The sequence below is a fragment of the Marmota flaviventris genome, chromosome 2 (assembly GCF_047511675.1).
Source record: "Marmota flaviventris isolate mMarFla1 chromosome 2, mMarFla1.hap1, whole genome shotgun sequence".
Lineage (NCBI taxonomy): Eukaryota > Metazoa > Chordata > Mammalia > Rodentia > Sciuridae > Marmota > Marmota flaviventris.
The window spans coordinates 96,845,390-96,863,734 of NC_092499.1; the positions used below are offsets into that span (position 1 = coordinate 96,845,390).

Here is an 18,345-nt window from a genome sequence, read left to right on the forward strand (position 1 = left end):
GAACATTGTTGTCATGACAATACTACTAAAAATATTTAGAATATGATGTAAATTTTGTTGGAAAAACAGCAGCAGGGTTTGAGAGGATTTGGAAAGAAGTTCTGTAGAAGGTAAAATGCTGTCAAACAACACCATACACTAGAGAGAAACCTTTTGTAAAAGGAAGAGTCAACTGATGTAACAAACTTCATTGTCTTATTTTGGGAAATTACTACGGGTATCCCACCCTTCAGCAGTCACCAGTCCAATCAATCAGCAGCCATCGACATAGAGGCAAGACCCTCTACCAGCTTTTTGTGACTATAACTCCTGGAAGTTCAGATGATCATTAGCAGTTTTTAGCAATTAAATATTTTAAAATTAAGGTACATACTTTTTTTTAGGCATAATGCCATTGAACACTTAATAGACCATAGTATAGGTTTAACATAACTTCATATGCACTGTAAAACCAAACATTTTGTGTAACTTGCTTTATTGCAATATTTTCTGTATTGTAGTGGTCTGGAACCAAATTTGCAATATCTCTGTAAATATCTTGCAATATACTGTAAATCAGAAGAATGCTGGAGAGTATGGCTTGGGTAATTCACCTAGGCTCATTGCCTGAAAGTAGAGGTCATTGGAACTCATACAGCTAGTTACTGCTCAGAGTGCCATTAAAAAAAAAAAAAACATAGATTGGGTGGCTTATAACAAAAAAAATTAATTTTCTTACATTTCTGCAAGCCACAAGTTCAAGATCAGGGTGTCAAGGGTGTCAAGCTTGGTTCTTGGTGAGCCCTTCCTCCCTTGATTGTGGACAGCCACCTCCTTACTGTGTCCTCACAATGACCTTTCCTGTATGCATACTCAGAGGGTGAGATGTCTGCTTTTCCCTCTCTTCTTATCCGGACACCAGTCCTATTGGATAACCCTTGTTACTTTATTTAACTTTAATTACCTTGTTAAAGGCCCTATTCCCAAATATAATCACAATGAGGGTCAAATGACCTATATTTTCAGTGGAAAGATCCAAGAGACTGAGGTTGTGATCTTTTCTCTGCTAGTGGAAGAATTTGAAGAAAGGCAAATTTACTTTCAATTCCTTCATCTATAAAATGGGTATAAGAATACCAGCTGCCCTACCTTCTCACATGGTCAAATGAGATCATCTGTGGGAAAGCATTGTGAACAAATGCTTAGAGGGTTTCAAACAACCCTATACGTAAGATACATCACTAGATCCTAGTTGTATCATTAAGTTTAGCTCTATCCATGTCCTCTGAGAACCTAAAAGCATGGTCTTGAGGGAGATAATTGACATTTGTAGATTAGAAGTAAGGTTTGACTACTTGCCTGGACATCTGTGCACAGAGCAGGGAGAAGCATCAGTATTAAATCTTTCAATGAAGCAGATCTCTGTTTCCATCACCATCATGTACCTACGTGAGGTGATCTTACTTCTCTGAGGACTTAAGAACATTTACAGAGATCAGAAGATAGCCAGAAGTGAAACCCCCCTCTCCCACTAGTGGAGGGAAATCTGATGAGAATGGGAGAAGTTTGGTGGTGGTTGGTACTGCTATCGCTGCTCAGTTGGAGATTCCAGGTGCAGGAGGAAAATAGATGGAATTTGAGAGCATTATGTTAAGTGAAATAATTCAAACTCAGAAAAGGATTGTATGTGTTCTCTTATATGTGGAAGTTAGAGAGGAAAAAGGAAAAGAAAGAGGTGGGGGAATCTCATGAAAACAGAAGGGGAAAGGAACCAGGGGGAGAGAGGAGAAGAGGGAAAGGTGACATGCAGGGGGATAATATTGGCTAAAGTGTGTGGCCATATTGATGTATTCATATATATCAATGAATCCCACCATTATGTACAACTAAAATGCACCAAAAAAAGGGGGGGGGGGAAGAAAAGAAAGAAAGAAGGAAGACAAGAGGAAAAATTACCATCACAGCAAAAACAGACAAAATGGAGATTCCAGGTGCAGGGACACTACGGTATCTGTAGTGTCATGGATGGCAAAGTTTGCAAACCCATGTCACGGGAATTCTATGACCCTAACTCAGTAAGTATAGCTATTTTGGCCTGAAAATAAAGCTTTCCTTAGAGAATGTATGTTTTGAAAGTGAAATTAGGGATGGGGATATTTAGTTCCTGAGGCTCTGAGATGGAGTGGTAAGAGGACAGCGTGGAGACTGGGGGATCTGGGTTGCAGCCTAATATTCCTCCAAATATTAGTGATCCTGAGCATGTCCCATCACTTCCCTGGACCTAGTTTCCCCGTCCATTATCCCCACATTGGGGCTTGAACTGAGTCATCTCTGTGGTTCTTTTCATACCAAAATTTCTACATCCTGGGAATCCTGCCTTGGGCACACCTCTCGTTGGTCCTACCCACATGCTGCCTGCCCTGTGTCTGCTGGACAGGGAGAGGGTGCTGTTTCCTTATCCCTGTCATCGGTGTCTGGAGGCCATTGACAGGTGAGTGTCTGTCCAAAGAGGTCAGCAACCAGCAGGGGAAAGTGCAGATGAGCTGTGCCTCACCTGGAAGTCTTGATTGGCACACTGCCCCACTGGGGTGGGAGTCTGAGTAGGAGATAGTGTGCATGCAGTGTGTATGTGTTCAAGTTCTGCACATTTGTAGGAGAGGCCAGGAGATTTCAATGTGGGACTCCGTCCTGAGTTACACATTTTCTCCTAGAAGCAAAGGAACCCACAACAGCAGTTTCAACCTGTGAAATTGAAACATGACTTTTCCAATAGCATTGTTTCCTAAAGTTGTGGAAATTTTCCCTATCATTTCAACTCCAATATGAGCTGTATTGAAGGATTGCCAGGTTTAGAAGTATAAGAAGCGGGAATTGAGCCCAGGGCCTCATGCATGCTGGGCAAGTACTCTACCACTCAGCTACATCCCTAGCCCATGCTGAACATTTTTATATGATTTCTCTGAGAAAACATTTCACATTCCAAGCGATGGCTTCCTATGTCTTAGGACACAGCCATGTGTGAGTTTCTTTTGATTCTGCCAGGGCACCTCTTTCTACCATCATCAGCACCAACCAACATGAATTTGATTAAAATGAGATAGAGGGTCCTCATGTTGTGATTAGCAAGTCTCCCATGTCTTTGAACAGTAGGGTGTCCAATTCTTCCCAGATTACCTAGAGCTGTCTTTTAAAACTAGTTTTAAAACTAAGTCCCAGTGTACCAGGAGCCCTTCCCTCCTGGGCAGAGCAGGATGTTGATGTCTTTAAGAGAGCTAATCCTTAATAGGCAGGGCTCTGTGTTCTATTCTTTCTCCAGAAATGTCAGAGTTGCTCAGGCCTTTCCAAGTCTCAGTCCAGTGACTTTCCCTGAGAAGGGACTGCAGTGTGCCCCAGGGATTCTGCTTACCAGGGCAATAGCTGGATTCTGTTATGATCTTATAAAATGCAGTCCTTGCCACTCTTGCTTGATTAGATTGTGTGGTCAAGGCCAGACCAGCTCGTTTCCCAGGCCTCCTCCTGGCACTTGACTGGCGCTTTTCTTGGAGCATTCCCTCGGGAGCCTTGCCAAGGTGCCTCCCTGCCCTTTTCCTCTTCACCGGCCTTCCCATGTGATGAGAGAAAATAGATGGGAGACGTGGGAGGATGCACTGGCGAGTGAGCAGAAGCTCCAGGTCAAGCTCTCCTCATTCTCTTCCCCAGGAAGCGTGTGTGTGTGTGTGTGTGTGTGTGTGTGTGTGTGTGTGTGGAGGGGGGCTGTGTTATCCAGAAGATCTGGATGTGTCTGGCTAAACCCACTGTGGAACATTAGAGAATGTCTAAGCTTGCACCAGAAACAACGCAAGAGCGTTGAACATAAGAACACATGGCCACCTATTTGGGGTCCTGAATGTGTACAGGTCTAATGCAGCACCCTGGCATTGAGTCAGTGCAGGGTGCCTCAACCTTTGCACTGTAGACATTTCAGGACAAATGATTCTTTGTTGTTGGGGAGGGTGACACTGTCTTGCACATTGTAAGATGTTTAGCCCTATCCATCGTCTCAAGCCAGAAGATGACAGCCGCAGCTTCTCCAGTTATGGAAACAGTAAAAATGTTTCCAGGGCTGGGGCTGTAGCTGAATTGGGGCTGTAGCTCAGTGGCAGAGCACCTGCCTAGCATGTGTGAGGCGCTGGGTTCGATCCTCAGCGCCACATAAAAATGAACAAATTAAATAAAGACATTCTGTCCATCTTAACTACAAAAAAGAAATTTAAAAAAGTGTTCTCTCTCTCTCTCTCTCTCTCTGTGTGTGTGTGTGTGTGTGTGTGTGTGTAGGGGGTGCTCCTGGTTGAGAACCTCTGAGTTTTTTTGTAGGTGTCCCTTTTTTGTACAGATCTTCTGGACCTTCACAGTATAAGCAACATGTTTGGATGCACACATGTAAAACTATTTCCCCAGGATGCTCATATTTTTGCAAAGAAAAAGTGTTCCACAACCAAATAAATTTGGAGAATTTCATGTATATTCCATGGTCCTTCTGCTGCCCGATATGTAATAAATCCCTTTGTGGAAAGTTAAAATGCATTAGGGAAAAAAAAATACATTAGGATGTTGGAAGCTCTAAAATGTCTGACAGTAAGGAAACCTGCTTAACAGTAGGGGATGGAGACTTTGCCTCCTCACGGCTACCAATGACTGTAGAGGTTTCTCTCTTAAAATCCAGGTACCCATGGACACCATTAACCTAGGTACATGTATGAAGACATGAATAGTGTGACTCCACTTTGTGTGCAACCAGAGAAATGAAAAATTGTGCTCCATATGTGTGCTATGAATTGAAATGCATTCTGCTGTCAGATATAACAAATTAGAATAAACAAATAAAATTTTTTAAAAATCCAAGTACCCAAAACAAATTGAGCTACTCTTTCTCAGCCCCAAGTCTGAGATTCCCAAGGAAAAAACCCATTGACACAGTATGGTTAAACTGTTTCAGGATTTCCAAACTAAACAATGGCCTTAGGACCAGTTAACTTATTGCTCTGGTTGTGATTAAGAGATTATATAAGGAGCAGGAATCAGTTTCCCAGAGAAGGGACAAAATAGACAGACAAAACAACAGATTCCTACTTAATAGTTCCTTAATAGTAATTTCCCTGAAAAGCTTTTTTCTAAATGCCCAGGCAGCTCCATCATCTAGATTCTTGCTCAGGTTTCATGAAAACTGGCGGTAATTTACCCAAATTTTTGCAAAAGTTACAAAGACGTGGAAAAATTTTCCTAAATACTGAAATTAAAAGAGACAATTAGATCAATATTTCCATGGCTTGAAGATAAGGACCAATGTAACTGGCAAGGATGAAGTTGGCTTTGGATGCAGGTCCACAGGTTTTGCCAAGATTGTACTCCAGGTTGTAGTCCCTTTAGTAGTTTGCTGCCAGGAATAATCAGGTGAGGAAGTCTTTGAAGAGATAAAGCAGCCTTGAGCAGACCAGACACACACAATCAAGCTTATTCACTTTCTAGTCTGAGCCAGAGATGCCATCAGTTTAAATATTGTGTTCTGGTTGCTGAGGAAACCAAATATTCAGGTTGTTAACATAATATTAATCTATGAAGATTAAAGCATCTTGCCCTAGCTAATGAGCAGATGGAAAAGTCATATATAGGACTCATTCTCATTGTGGGGTAGAGGGTTAGGCTAGGTGAAGAGTGGCCATGGGAAGGAAGAAGGGAGACAGTTTCTAGTTTATGGGAAGAAATAATATTTGTAGCTTTTGGCTACTTAACAAATAGTAGCAATTTGCTAAATTGTTCAGGATAAGGGTTTAAGCCTGGCTTCTGGTACCATTTCTACCACTAGTTTTCTTTGGCAATGTGTCGAAGTCAGACTTAGAGAAGTTTGTGAAGTCAGTGCTGGAATAAAAAAGGGTTGTCTTCCATTTTTGTTTGGCTGGTTCCTCTTAACTGCTCTTAGTAACTAAATAATCCAAGAACACAAAAAGCTCTACACAATTTAGAGAAGTGTTGATCAAAGGCATGGGAATGGACTAAAAATACAAAACCATTGCTGTAGAATTCAGCTTAATAGTTACAAAGACATGGAAAACGACATATAATAAACCCCTTTGTGGAAAGTTAAAATGCATTAGGAAAAAAAATACATTAGAATGTTGGAAGCTCTAAAATGTCTGACAGTAAGGAAACTTGCTCAACACTAGGGGATGGAGACTTTGCCTCCTCATGGCCACCAATGACTGTAGAGATTTCTCTTAAAATCCAGGTACCCATGGATCCAAAAACATTAAAAGCTCTTTGAACAGAGACTGTTCCTCAGAGTTTTATTTTGGCTCACAGTTTCCGAGGCTCAATCCATGGTTGGATTGTTCCTCAGAGACTGCTTTCTGTGCAAACGACTCATTCTGCTTTCAGTGGCTTCCAGTTCAAATTTTTGAGGGAACTAGGGTCATGGGCTTAATTACCATGAGCTGGGTACTGGGTTCACCTTGAATGTGCTGGCAGCCTTAGGGACATGCCCAGCTCTGGTCCAATTCATAAGCACCCATGGCCAAAGAATGGCCTGTTTCTCTAAGGAAAAGCCAAATTTTTGTATGTTTCTTGTTGATGAGGAAATCAAGAACTAGAGATTCAAAAAACTTGCTTAATGTTAGAGTGAGTAGAGAATTGTTATGGTTTGGATATGAGATGTCCCCCTAAGTCTTCTTTATTAATGCAGGAATATTCAGAGGTGGGAGATTGGATAGAGAGCTGTAACCTAATCAGTCCATCCTAGTTTGAATGGACTAATCATAGGCCTGTGGGTATGGCTGGAGGAGATGGGTCATTGGGGCTGTGCCCTGGGAGAGTTCCATCTTTGCTGTAGCTCCTTCCCCTTTCTCTCTGCTTCCTGGCTGCCATCATCTGAGCAGCTTTTCTCATCATTCCCTGCTGCCATATGTTTTGCTTTGCCTCAGGCCCAGAGCAATGGGTTTGGCTAACCATGGATTGAACCTCTGAAACGGAACCAAAATAAAACTTTTCCTCCTCTAAGTTGTTTTTGTCAGGTGTTTTGTTCACATTCAAGCTAACGCAAGAATGGAGAAATGAGAACTCGGGCTTCCCAAGTCTCAGTACAATCACAGCATCCAGGCCTGCTTCTGATGGCACTCCTCCCACGTGTCCACACACCTACCAGCTGGCAGAGCTGAATGTGATTTAAAATACGTAAATTCACAACAGATGTATCGTCTCTAGAAACAAAAGAACTGAAGGGGAAAATCACATGAGTGTAAATTGTTGTGGACATCATCACAACTTAGTGGTTCACAACCTTTTTCTGTACAAGGCCAAAGAGTAAATATTTTTGACTTTGTGGGCCATACTGGCTTTAAAAGGGGAAGCTAGGAAAAAGAATAATGACAAAGAGAATTACCTCTGACATTTCTCCTGTTTTCAAACCTTTCTCATTTCTTTTTATCTAGAGTTAACAAAATTAACTGCTTAAATTTCAACTTCATTATACATTTCTCAAGTTGAGGGTTTACAAACAGTTAAATTCTCCAATTCAATTAAGCAAAGAGAAAACAGAGAAACAATAACCTAAAGAATCTTCATGATAAGTAAGTAGTGGGTTCACTGACACCACTCTATCCCTGGTAGATAAGGGTGCCACGGAGGCTGCCTCAAATCAAGAATCCCACCCAGGCAAGGCTGTGGTTATTACCTTTCCCCTCTGTGTCATTCAAGGCTATGGCCGTTCTTGATGCATCCAAGGAGACAAAGCAGCCTTTCCTTCCATAGAAGCCTATACTATACAGGACTCGAGGAGCACAGCTTGCTGAGTTGCAATGCCATTCTCTTTGGCTCTCGGCAGTGTTATAAAAAACACTTGCTATGACCTCCAACTTTTATGCAGCTCATTCTTACCTGGTCCAGTCCTGTTTCCAGACTAGAAACATGTAGAGTCACAGACTGGTTACAGTCAAAGAATTACCCAACCCATTTCTGCAAGAGTAAACATTTCTTTTCTTGCCCCAGGGTTAATACATAATTACTCCAAGTGTCAATATAGAAAGAGTAGGGTGGGGACTGAGACTGCAGCCCCAACTGAACCATCTCCCAGTTCTCCAAACCTTCTGCTTGAGAGTTCTAGGGGAGTATGCCTTGGATCAGCAATCCACAGGCTGCCACTGATGCCTATTATGGGATAAGCCTGGTGTCTTTAACATCAGAACTCAAATTGAGCCAAAACAACTGATTGAATTGCTAATTTAGAAATGTCATACAACTTGACTACTCTAAATGGCTTTTGATAGTGTTAGTTTTAGAAAGCTTCTAAAAAGATATGCTGTGGACATGTTCCCTGAGCTCTGAGCATAAACTTAGAACTAAGCACCTTTCATGGCAAGACCTATAGTTCAGGACACTTCCTTTCTCCACATTAAAAAATTAATGTTATATGGTAGCTTTTGATTGTTTTCAGGTGCCATGCACACCCTCTTCTGGTCAGTTACGAGAAAAACCAATCATAATCAGGGGAAAAAAAAAAAACACAGGGAGTAGTGCACTGATTAAGAAGGAAATTTCTTGCAAATTAAAACTACACTGAGATTTCATCTCACTCCAGTCAGAATGGCAACTATCAAGAATTCAAGTAACAATAAATGTTAGCGAGGATGTGAGGAAAAAGGTACATTCATACATTGCTGGTGGGACTGCAAATTGGTATAAACACTTTGGAAAGCATTATGGAGATTTTTCAGAAAACTTGGAATGGAACCACCATTTGACCCAGTTATCCCACTCCTCGGCATATACCCAAAGGACTTAAAACAATAGCTAAATTATGAAACCAACCTACATGCCCTTCAATAGATGAATGGATAAAGACAATGTGGTACATATACACAATGGAATATTACTCAGCCATAAAGAATGAAATCATGGCATTTGGTTGTAAATAGATGGAACTGGAAGCTATCATGCTAAGTGAAATAAGCCAATTCCCCCCAAACCAAAGGCTGGATGTTCTCTCTCTGATATGCAGATGTTGACTCACAATAGGTGGGGGGCAGTTCATTGGATAGGACAGGGGGAGATAGGAGGAACAGAGGGAGGATGGGAATAGGAAAGACAGTAGAATGAATTAGACATATATGAATATCTGATTAATGTAACTCCATATCATGTACAACCACAAGAATGGGAAGTTATATATGCATGGCATGTCAAAATACATTCATGTATAACTAAAAATAAAAGAAAGGAAATTTCTGATACAACTGATGATGTATCCCTCCTTTGTGATCACCAAAATTTTCATAAAAGAAAGAAAGTTTAAGTATCTTACTGTTTCTGAATAGAGAAGAGTCCAGTCTTTCAGATTCCCTGCCCTTTCATTGTGACAGTGACTATTCTAGGGAAAGTGATCAGGTAAGGCTCAATAATCCAGTCCCTAAAGCAATCAGTTCATTCCTCAAGTTTCACACCGAGTAGATGCCTAAAGGTAGTGAAGGTATGCTCAGTTTGTATAGCCTCAGCACTTTGTGCAGAGACCCAAGAAAGCAGTGATTAAAATCAAGCACTCTGGAATGGAACTGAGTTCTGCTACTGACCATCTATGGGATCCTGGACAAATCAGTATCTCCATGACTGTTTCATCTTCTGAAAAGTGAGTAGTAGTAATGGCATCTCTAAATGTGTTACTTTTGGGAAGTGGCTTAGAACAGTGTCTGGCACAGAGGAACTCACAAAAAGGACGACTCTTCAGGAGCCTCCTAACAATAGGATGGTCTCTGGCTACAGCCCTAAGCCCTTGCCACAGCTCACACCAACCATCCCATATGGAGATTTTTAATACCTTCCTAGAGATTTTACAATATTCTTTGGCAAATCTATGTGAGCACTGAACAACTCTACAAATTAAGCTTTTCTTTTTTCACTACTCTACATGTTGGGTGAGTACCTATTCTGAAATGATAAGACTACTTTTCAATAATCATTTTATTAGTACAGAAGAACCCCCACTAGAATTTACATAGTGCAAAAAAAGCTGTTATTACCCCCAACGTGATAACAATTATTCTTCATACAGCAAAAAAGCAAGATGAAAATCCCTTCATATTATAACTCAACTAATGTTGCTAGTTTTTATTAGAGCATTATAATTAAGACATTAAATTATAAACTCATATGGTATATTTGGAAATTACATTATAAAATAATACAAATACTTTTAAGGTGTGATGTGCCAACAAATTTTAAATTTTTATCATTAAGATTTAGATTTCAGTTTCAGATTAGAAAAAATTTGGTTGATATTGTGGTGTGTATAAAGACTGAAAGGATAAGGGAGGAAGAAGACAAATAAATTACTTCACAGAAAAATTTTTTAAATCAAAAAAGATAATTAATTAAATTTTTAGCAGATTAATGTTCTAACCTGTTGGCACAACATACAGAAAATACTTACATGATGAGTTCTTTTTATTTTTTTAAAGCCAACAGCAGCTTTACAAACAATAATACTTTTTTATACATATATTAAAGTAACAATGTGTTACGGTTTAGCAGTTTTATGTTAAAGAGTTGAAAATTAATGTAGAGATCACTACTCATTTGCACATTATAATTCCCACCCCACCCACCTTCCCTAGCTTATTAAGAAATCAAACAATTACATTATTTGGATATTAATTTATCAATATTTAAACTATGTGAATTCCTTTTGACTAATTCTTTTCAAATACTGGAAGCATATAAAATACCATCTCTGCAAAAATGACCTCCAGTCAAAGCCTGTAAAAACTTTTCAATATAACACACATTATTTTTCCATGTTTAGTCAAAAGAAATATATTACATCATTTACAAACATATTTAAACCAAAAAATTAAGCTAATATGAACATTTGTCTTTTGAGAAGTAATCTTCACAGCAAACAAATCTACTGAAGCAGAAATCTAATTTGGGGAGTGTAATTCATATACTTATATACTGAAATAGAAATCTAACATTAAGTATTGCCAGTAAAACAACTATACACTAAGAAAAAAAGTCACTATGTTTTTATTTCTTGTGCTAATGAACCCTTACTCTTACCAAGAGATCTCTTTCTAGGTCTCCAAAGAGTGAACCACACAATTTCCAAAAATAAAACTTTCCTGATTCTCATACCTCATCCAAAGCCTATAGTTCAATATACACAAATTTCAAAATTTAAAGAAACAAATTATAAAGACATCATTAATACATACTTAAGTATACTCTCAACATAGTAGCATTTTCTTTAATAAATCTTGGGTTGTCCTCTAGAAGTGACCTGTCTCATATAAAAAAGGCTATGGTCCCTTGGTTTTGCTGGCAGAAGAGGTACTGCATGCGTGAGAGCATTTATCAAACATAATCAAATACTTCTGAAGTCTATAGCAAAATTAAATTACTGGTGTTCTGAAGATTTCTCCAACTTCTCTTTTGATACAAATGTCAAAAATCTAAAATGGTGATTCCTGTTCAGAAGAGATACAAAATATAAGAAACCTTTGAAAAGCCATTACCTCAAGATCAAGAGTTATCTGAATCACTGACATGGAATAAAGGAAATTAACATCATAAAAAGTATGAAAAGTTTTTCAATTCACTTTTAAGATTGTCAGTAGTTCAAATCCTCTATCATTTCTTTAAACAAACTAACACTTCCAAATGTGTAGAGACAGTAAGATCTGCCACGTATAAATCCATGATAACTATTTCAGAGGCTTCATTCCTTACACGCTGTGTTCCTTTAAGTATTGAATAATTAGTGCCTAGGAAGTCTATACTGGAGAACAGTGTAGACAGGACATATAATAATGTCCCCTTTTAGCACACTAATAAAGCTGACAGACTGACATTTTCTATATAGCAACGCTCCTAAACTTTCGTAAGCCACAAGTACTATATTATCAACCAAGAATCTAATCTCTCCAGTAATTAAGTGCCAGCATTATAAAACATCAACACTAGCACAGTAGTCCCAATAAGTTCAGTAAAGAATCTGCCCAACTCTTCTCTCCCACCTCTGTGAGGCAATGCCTTGCCCCATACAATCAGGGTAGGGAAATAACACTCCCTCCTCTGTTTTGCATCTATGGGAGCTTTTAAGTAGAAAGCTGATTGAACATGTGCATGTTAGCCAGTTGGAGATGGAGGAGGCGGTAGAGAGAAGACAGAGAAATGAATAATTTGTAATTCTCCTACCATTACATAAACTTGTAGATATCATTAAAGTTCAGGTGATGATTGACTAGCAAATAAAATATTAAGCTCAGTAAGTGTAACTTCTCCCAAGCAAGTACACACACTCCTAGAGAAGGGCAGAGATAAATAATAGTGAATAAAAAATACCTGCATATATCTGTATATAAGTCATCTAATAGGTTCAGCACAATTAGAACAACTTTCTCTGTTCTTCTAAAACTTCCTCTTCTAAGCCTTGATTATCAGGATACATGTTATGAATTGTGCAAAATTCCCTTTCCTTTCAGTAATTATGGTGGTCGCTATGTGGAAGGTTCTCAAGGCTAGGCTTGAAATGTATATTTAAAAAAAGATGAAATGGTTTTGTACTCAGGACAAGTTTGAATGCCCAATCAAATCCATATCTCAAATCAAGAGTGTCAAGCATGCAAGAGAACATATCAGAATAGACGTTTCAGGATAGCTTACATGTAAGTGATGCAGTCATACAATCAGTTACAGTTATTCACCTGTCAAAATTTATCTAACTTTATGTAAATAAGACTATGTACAAAAGCATTCCTGAGGTAAGTAAGAAGCAATTCATGATAGAACCTGACAGGTCCTATCTTGGGTGACTATTCATTATCATAAATGACATTTATCACTTTTTACAAATGAGGCCAGCCAGTTCTAATCTATCCTGGTGGCATCACTGCTAAATTCTGGAGACTCTGTTTTAGCCCATCACAACTTTAATGGATTATAATGATCAGTGACTTCTGAAGTAAGCATTTATGGGCCAAATAAAAGTTGCATCCATTTCTTAATGTATACACTTTGTGGACTCATTAACCTCAGCCTTTAAGCTTTCTGAGCCTATCTTTAGCTCTTTTTAAAACAACAACAACAAAAAACCCAACTTTTTAATCAGACAAATTAAGAGTGAAGGAGTTGTAGTCATGAAACAAACACCGACAGCTGTTTTTATCCTTAGAACCTTGATCTTAAGCTTTCAAAATGAACTTAAATAGGCATTTTAAATTTATTTTCTTTAAAACTTGGTCTTCTCTTTTAATTATTATTTTCATTATAAAATAAGGTGAAACAGATCTGAATTTTCTGCACAGTCCTTAGAAAGACACTTTGATGCTAATTAAAAGCTAAGCTATTGATCATAACGAATACATAAAAGCTACAAAAATATTTGTTGGGAATTAAACACATATAACTACTGGACAGTGCTAAATGTTGAGATGAAGCATAAAAGGTGATGGCTGCAACCCTTACATGGTTGGGAGATGGGTGACATTTCCTGAGTTATATATTTTGGGGTGCAGAATTAGAATCATATTGTTCTTTGTTCATAGAGCTGCAGTTACTGGACTTCTGTTGCTCAGGATTGGCTTGTTGGTCAGGAGTCCATGCTTCATTATCCATTCCTGGCTCCAGCACCTCAGGTGCTTCTGCTTCCTCTTCTCCACCTAGTTCTACATTGTCTTCCTCAGAACCATTAAGGGTTTTTCCAAGCTGAAGGGTTTCCATAGTTCTCTGGGTCTCTGAGACCCATGACTCAATTCTACTATTAAGCTGCACTTCTACTGATATAGGTTCATGAGTATAATCTTCCTCCTCTTCCTCCTCTTCATCATCCTCTTCTTCAAGCATGCCAGGTACAAGAGTGCTAGTGGTGCTGGTGATGGAGGAATTCAAAAGATCTCGGCAACTACCATCCAAAGAGCCAGTCTCTGTACTCTGCTGTGAGGCCCATTCCAGGTCATCTGGCTTCACTTCCTCTTTATCCCCTGCTGTAGATTTCCCAGGATCTGTAGCTGAGGTAGTACTGCCTACAGACACTAATGATGGCTGCTTACTAACATGAATTGTGTCAAGTGGAAGTTTAATAGGTTTTTCAGAAGTGCTGTGCTTACAGGAAACCTCTTTTTCATTTTCTGATGTTTCCAGTCCATCTGAAGTTTCCACCATGTTTCTCCAATTTGTTTCTACAAATAGCAAACAGATTTTTAAAAGCTAAAACACTGTTTCAAAATCATGGCACTTAAAATGCAAAAAGAGTGACGAACAAAATACTGAAATTTGTTGGCCTCAGAAATTGATTGAAAAACTAAAAATTAAAGCAAAAGCTCTTACACCAACAGGAACCAACTGACATTCATATATAAAATCCATATATTCATGAAAATCAATGGATCATCTACACTTTTTTTTTTCTTTTCTTTTTGAAGGGGGCAGTTGGCAGGTTATGGTTATACTAAGCTCAAGTACTCACAACTCACAGATGGCAGAGCCAAAATATCCAGCAAAAATATTCTGATTTCAAGAGTTTATATCACATTTGGTCAGCAAGTTACTAAGATATTTTGGGGAATGTAATTCCATATATAAGCAATGAATCAGTCCATGTATTCCTAATACTGTGAAAATCTGTTTGATAGTATGTGTAGCTTGGCTTACACAGTGATTCTGAAGTACCAAATGTTATTATATAATACAGTGGTGATAATCTAAAATTATTTTTAATATCAGGAAATCAATATAGAACAAAAAATGTACCAGGAATCAGTAAATGAAACACAGCTCTTCTACCCCTCTATTTTTATTTTTTAAATAAAAATATTTAATTACACTCCAGCTCTGACTTGTATTTTATAAGTATAATATTTTCATCAAGTTGTAGTGAAATAAGAAACCTACTCATATTAATGTATTCAATTTGATTATCACCCATAGACTGACTATACTTTGACACAGACCATATTTATGGCACTTTGAGTCAGGTACATGGTTTATAAAGAAAAAAAACTGCCTTTCCTATGAACAGATCCTTCCCATTCTCACTTCTACCTCATGAAAACAAAATTTTCTCCTAGATTCTCAGTCTCAGCTAATTACATTACCATTCACAGTCTTAAAGGTGAAGAAACCTCAGAGTAATCCTTGTCTTCTTTCTCCCTTACGATACATCTTCATTCCCCTGAATTCATCCTGTCACTTCTAGCTCAAAAACTACCAAATTTGATCAGTACTGCTTTAGTTCATGCCTTATATCTTCTTAACTGGTTCTGTGAATTGACTATATCATTATCTAACTGGCTTTCCATCACCCTAGGACAGGATTCAAACCCCTTAGCTTAGCATAGCCAAGCCCTTCATGATCCAATCCTGTGTGGTCTGTATGTGAGGTGTCCCCCAAAAGCTTATGTGTAAGACAATGCAAAAAGGTTTAGAGGAGAAATGATTGGGTTATGAGAGTCTTAACCCAAGCAATGAATTAATCCCCTAGTGGGATTAACTAAGTGTAGCTTAAAGGCAGGTAGGGTGTGGCTGGCACAGGTGGACATTGGGGGCATGTTTTTGGGGTATATATTTTGTACCTGGTAAGTGGAACTCTCTCTCTTGCTGATCATCATGTGAACTACTTCCTTCTGCCACACTGTTTTGCCATAATGTTTAGCCTCACCTCAAGCACTGAGGAATGAAGCCAGGTGCTATAGACTGAGACCTCTGAAACTGTGAGCCCCCAAATAAAACTTTTCCTTCTCTAGAGCTGTTCTGGTTAGATCTTTAGTCACAGCAGCAAAAAAAGTTGATTAAAACAGACCTTTATCTATCTTTCCAGTACCATTTCATCCTGACCCCAACCCATGCATGTCATCTTGTATCACTGAATTCTCACTGCTGCCTGTAGTCACTGCATAAGCTATGCTTTAGCATACAACATTCTTTCTATTCAAATTGTGTTTTCTTTTACCCCTCAGACTCTTACTCATCCTTGATATCCACCCTTAAATGTTAGTTTCTTTGTGAATCTTTCCTGACTTTTCCACAAGAGGCATTTACTAACCTGAACTCCCACAGCATTTTTTACATAGTTCAAAAAGCATTTGTTCTATTTGCTGCTCCACACATCAACTCTCCTCACTCCCAATCCTATGTCCTCTATGGTTGCCATATACTAAGTACAGGGGGCGGGTACTCAAAATGAAAAAGTTTACAAATATATTTATAGATATATTCAATTATGCAAAAAACTTTAAAAGCACTAAATTTCTTAAAATATTATGGCATATTTACATTTCCTTCAAACATTTTTATCCTAAAGAGAAATCTGAGGTTCAGAAATTAATTGATTATACCTAAATCCCCTAGGCAGAGAGTGAAAAACCAAGTTTCAATCTTTGAACAGTTTAAATCTGATACTAAATCTTTGAGAGTTTCTTTTCATGCTGTTTTTTTCCTATACATCCCCATATGGAGATTATTTATCTATCTGTCATTAGCCCAAATCCTTTGCTTTATAGATTTATCTTGCAGACTGCTTTTGAGACTTGGCCTTTTACTAAATATATATACAGAGGGAGGAGTGAACTTATTTACTTCATTTTATTTTTAACTAGCTATCACTTCAGCAAAAGAAACATGGCTGCCTCTAGCAAGTAACATCTGTCTATGACCAACTGATTCCTAAAGACCAAAAACAACTTGTTAATTGCCTCTGGCCTGATGATTTATCAAACACTTAGCTACAATCACAGACAAGAAGCCACGGAAGGGAATGGGAAGAAAATGGGGACTCAGATTTCTATATATTAAATTTTAGGTGATAACAAACTATTTGGTAAACTCTTAGATAAGATTAACATAAGAAAAAGAAGAGCAAGATGCCAAAAAGAAGGAGGAGGTTATTCTTTAAAAAAACCCAAAAAACAATAAACAAAAAGAACATCAAGACAGGATACATGAAACAGAAACTAGTTCAAGGAAGAGAAGTTAAAGAGTTCAAGTATTATAAAACAAGGCAAGGAGACTACTGAAATGCAGACTGCAGTAAATAATGTTAAACATTAAACACAAATACTGTGGGTCTGTATTTCTTTTTTATCTCAATTAGATTTAATTCAAAGTAAATGTCATGTGTCTAGGTTTTATAAGATTGGACTCAGCAGTATTCAGTTCTTTAGTTTACTTAGTAAATATAGAATTCAATAACTGAGTATAAATTATTAGAATAAAACTTCCTAATATTTACTTAGTGATAGGTCACATGTATGATGCATTCTACTTTTAAGATCTACGTTGGCTATTTTAAGATTTTGGAACTGTGACTGAATTCCAGGGTCTCATAGAATGCCTATTTCAAAAATTCTCCTGAGTTTTAACCCATTATGTCCCATTGTCCTATACAGAATTGAAAACTTAGAAATTTATGGGTTATTGAAATGTTTAGATGATTAAAAAAAATAAAGGTAAGAAAAAAAGGTAGAATGGAAAGTTACATACAAAATTATTTTAATTAATTAAATTATTTTAAAGTTTAAGTCATTCAAATGGTATGCAATAACTTACCATATTCCTTTTCATTTACTTCAGAGATAGGTTCAGAAATAACACTGCAGAAAGAAATGGCACTTGCTGCAGAGGGGTTCCGAGAATGCCCCATGTGGTGTGGTACCTTTTTCACATTTTTTAAGGCTTCTTCAGCTTGCTCTTGCTCCATTGCTGCAACCATATCTTTATATGCTTTCCTGGCTTCCTCAGTGAGTTCTACTAATTTATTAAACAGGCTCTAAAAAGAAACAGAGATTCTGATTAATCCCTGAAGATTCCAATTAGTCCATTTTTTATTATCCTTCTTTTCAGATAAAAAAAAAAACTGAATGGTACGCAAACCATAGAACTATACAAGTCTGAGAAAATTCCTTGATTCTAACACTAGCCACTAACTGTGATACATATTTAAAATTCTTCCCAAGTTTATCAATTCAACAACAAAACAAGTTAAATGCACTTCATTTTGTGTCTTGTTTGTTATCACAGAGAGTACAAAGACTGGAAAACCAACTTTGCTTTTGTGGAACTTTCTGTGTGGCTATAAAAAGACAAAAAACAGCTATAATTCCAGGCACAATATCTTAAATCCCTTGAGAGGTATAACATATTATGGCTTTTAGATAAGACATTAACTCTAATTGCTGAAATTCATGAAGGAAGATGACACCTAATATCCATACAATTTTGAGGGGTAAAGATAGGGCATTCTTAGCTAAACATACAAAGCCACGAATAAGGGTACAGACATTAAAAAAAAAAAAAAAAAGTACAGGGCTTATCTGGAGAGCACAGGGCTTATCTGGAGAGCAGTGAGGAATC

At 37.9% G+C, this 18,345-nt stretch overlaps 1 protein-coding gene across 1 annotated transcript in view; it reads right to left on the reverse strand.

Annotated features, from left to right (window-relative positions):
* Window positions 1-9,945: 9,945 nt before the first annotated feature.
* Window positions 9,946-18,345, reverse strand: part of Secisbp2l (SECIS binding protein 2 like) — a 59,264-nt gene continuing 50,864 nt past the window's right edge. Inside the window, exons 17-18 of the mRNA XM_027925999.2 lie at window positions 17,542-17,761; window positions 9,946-14,177 (exon numbers count right to left, since the gene is read on the reverse strand). Of these exons, the coding sequence (XP_027781800.2) occupies window positions 13,495-14,177; window positions 17,542-17,761 (903 nt within the window). The 3' untranslated portion in view covers window positions 9,946-13,494. The remainder of the gene's footprint in view (window positions 14,178-17,541; window positions 17,762-18,345) is intronic.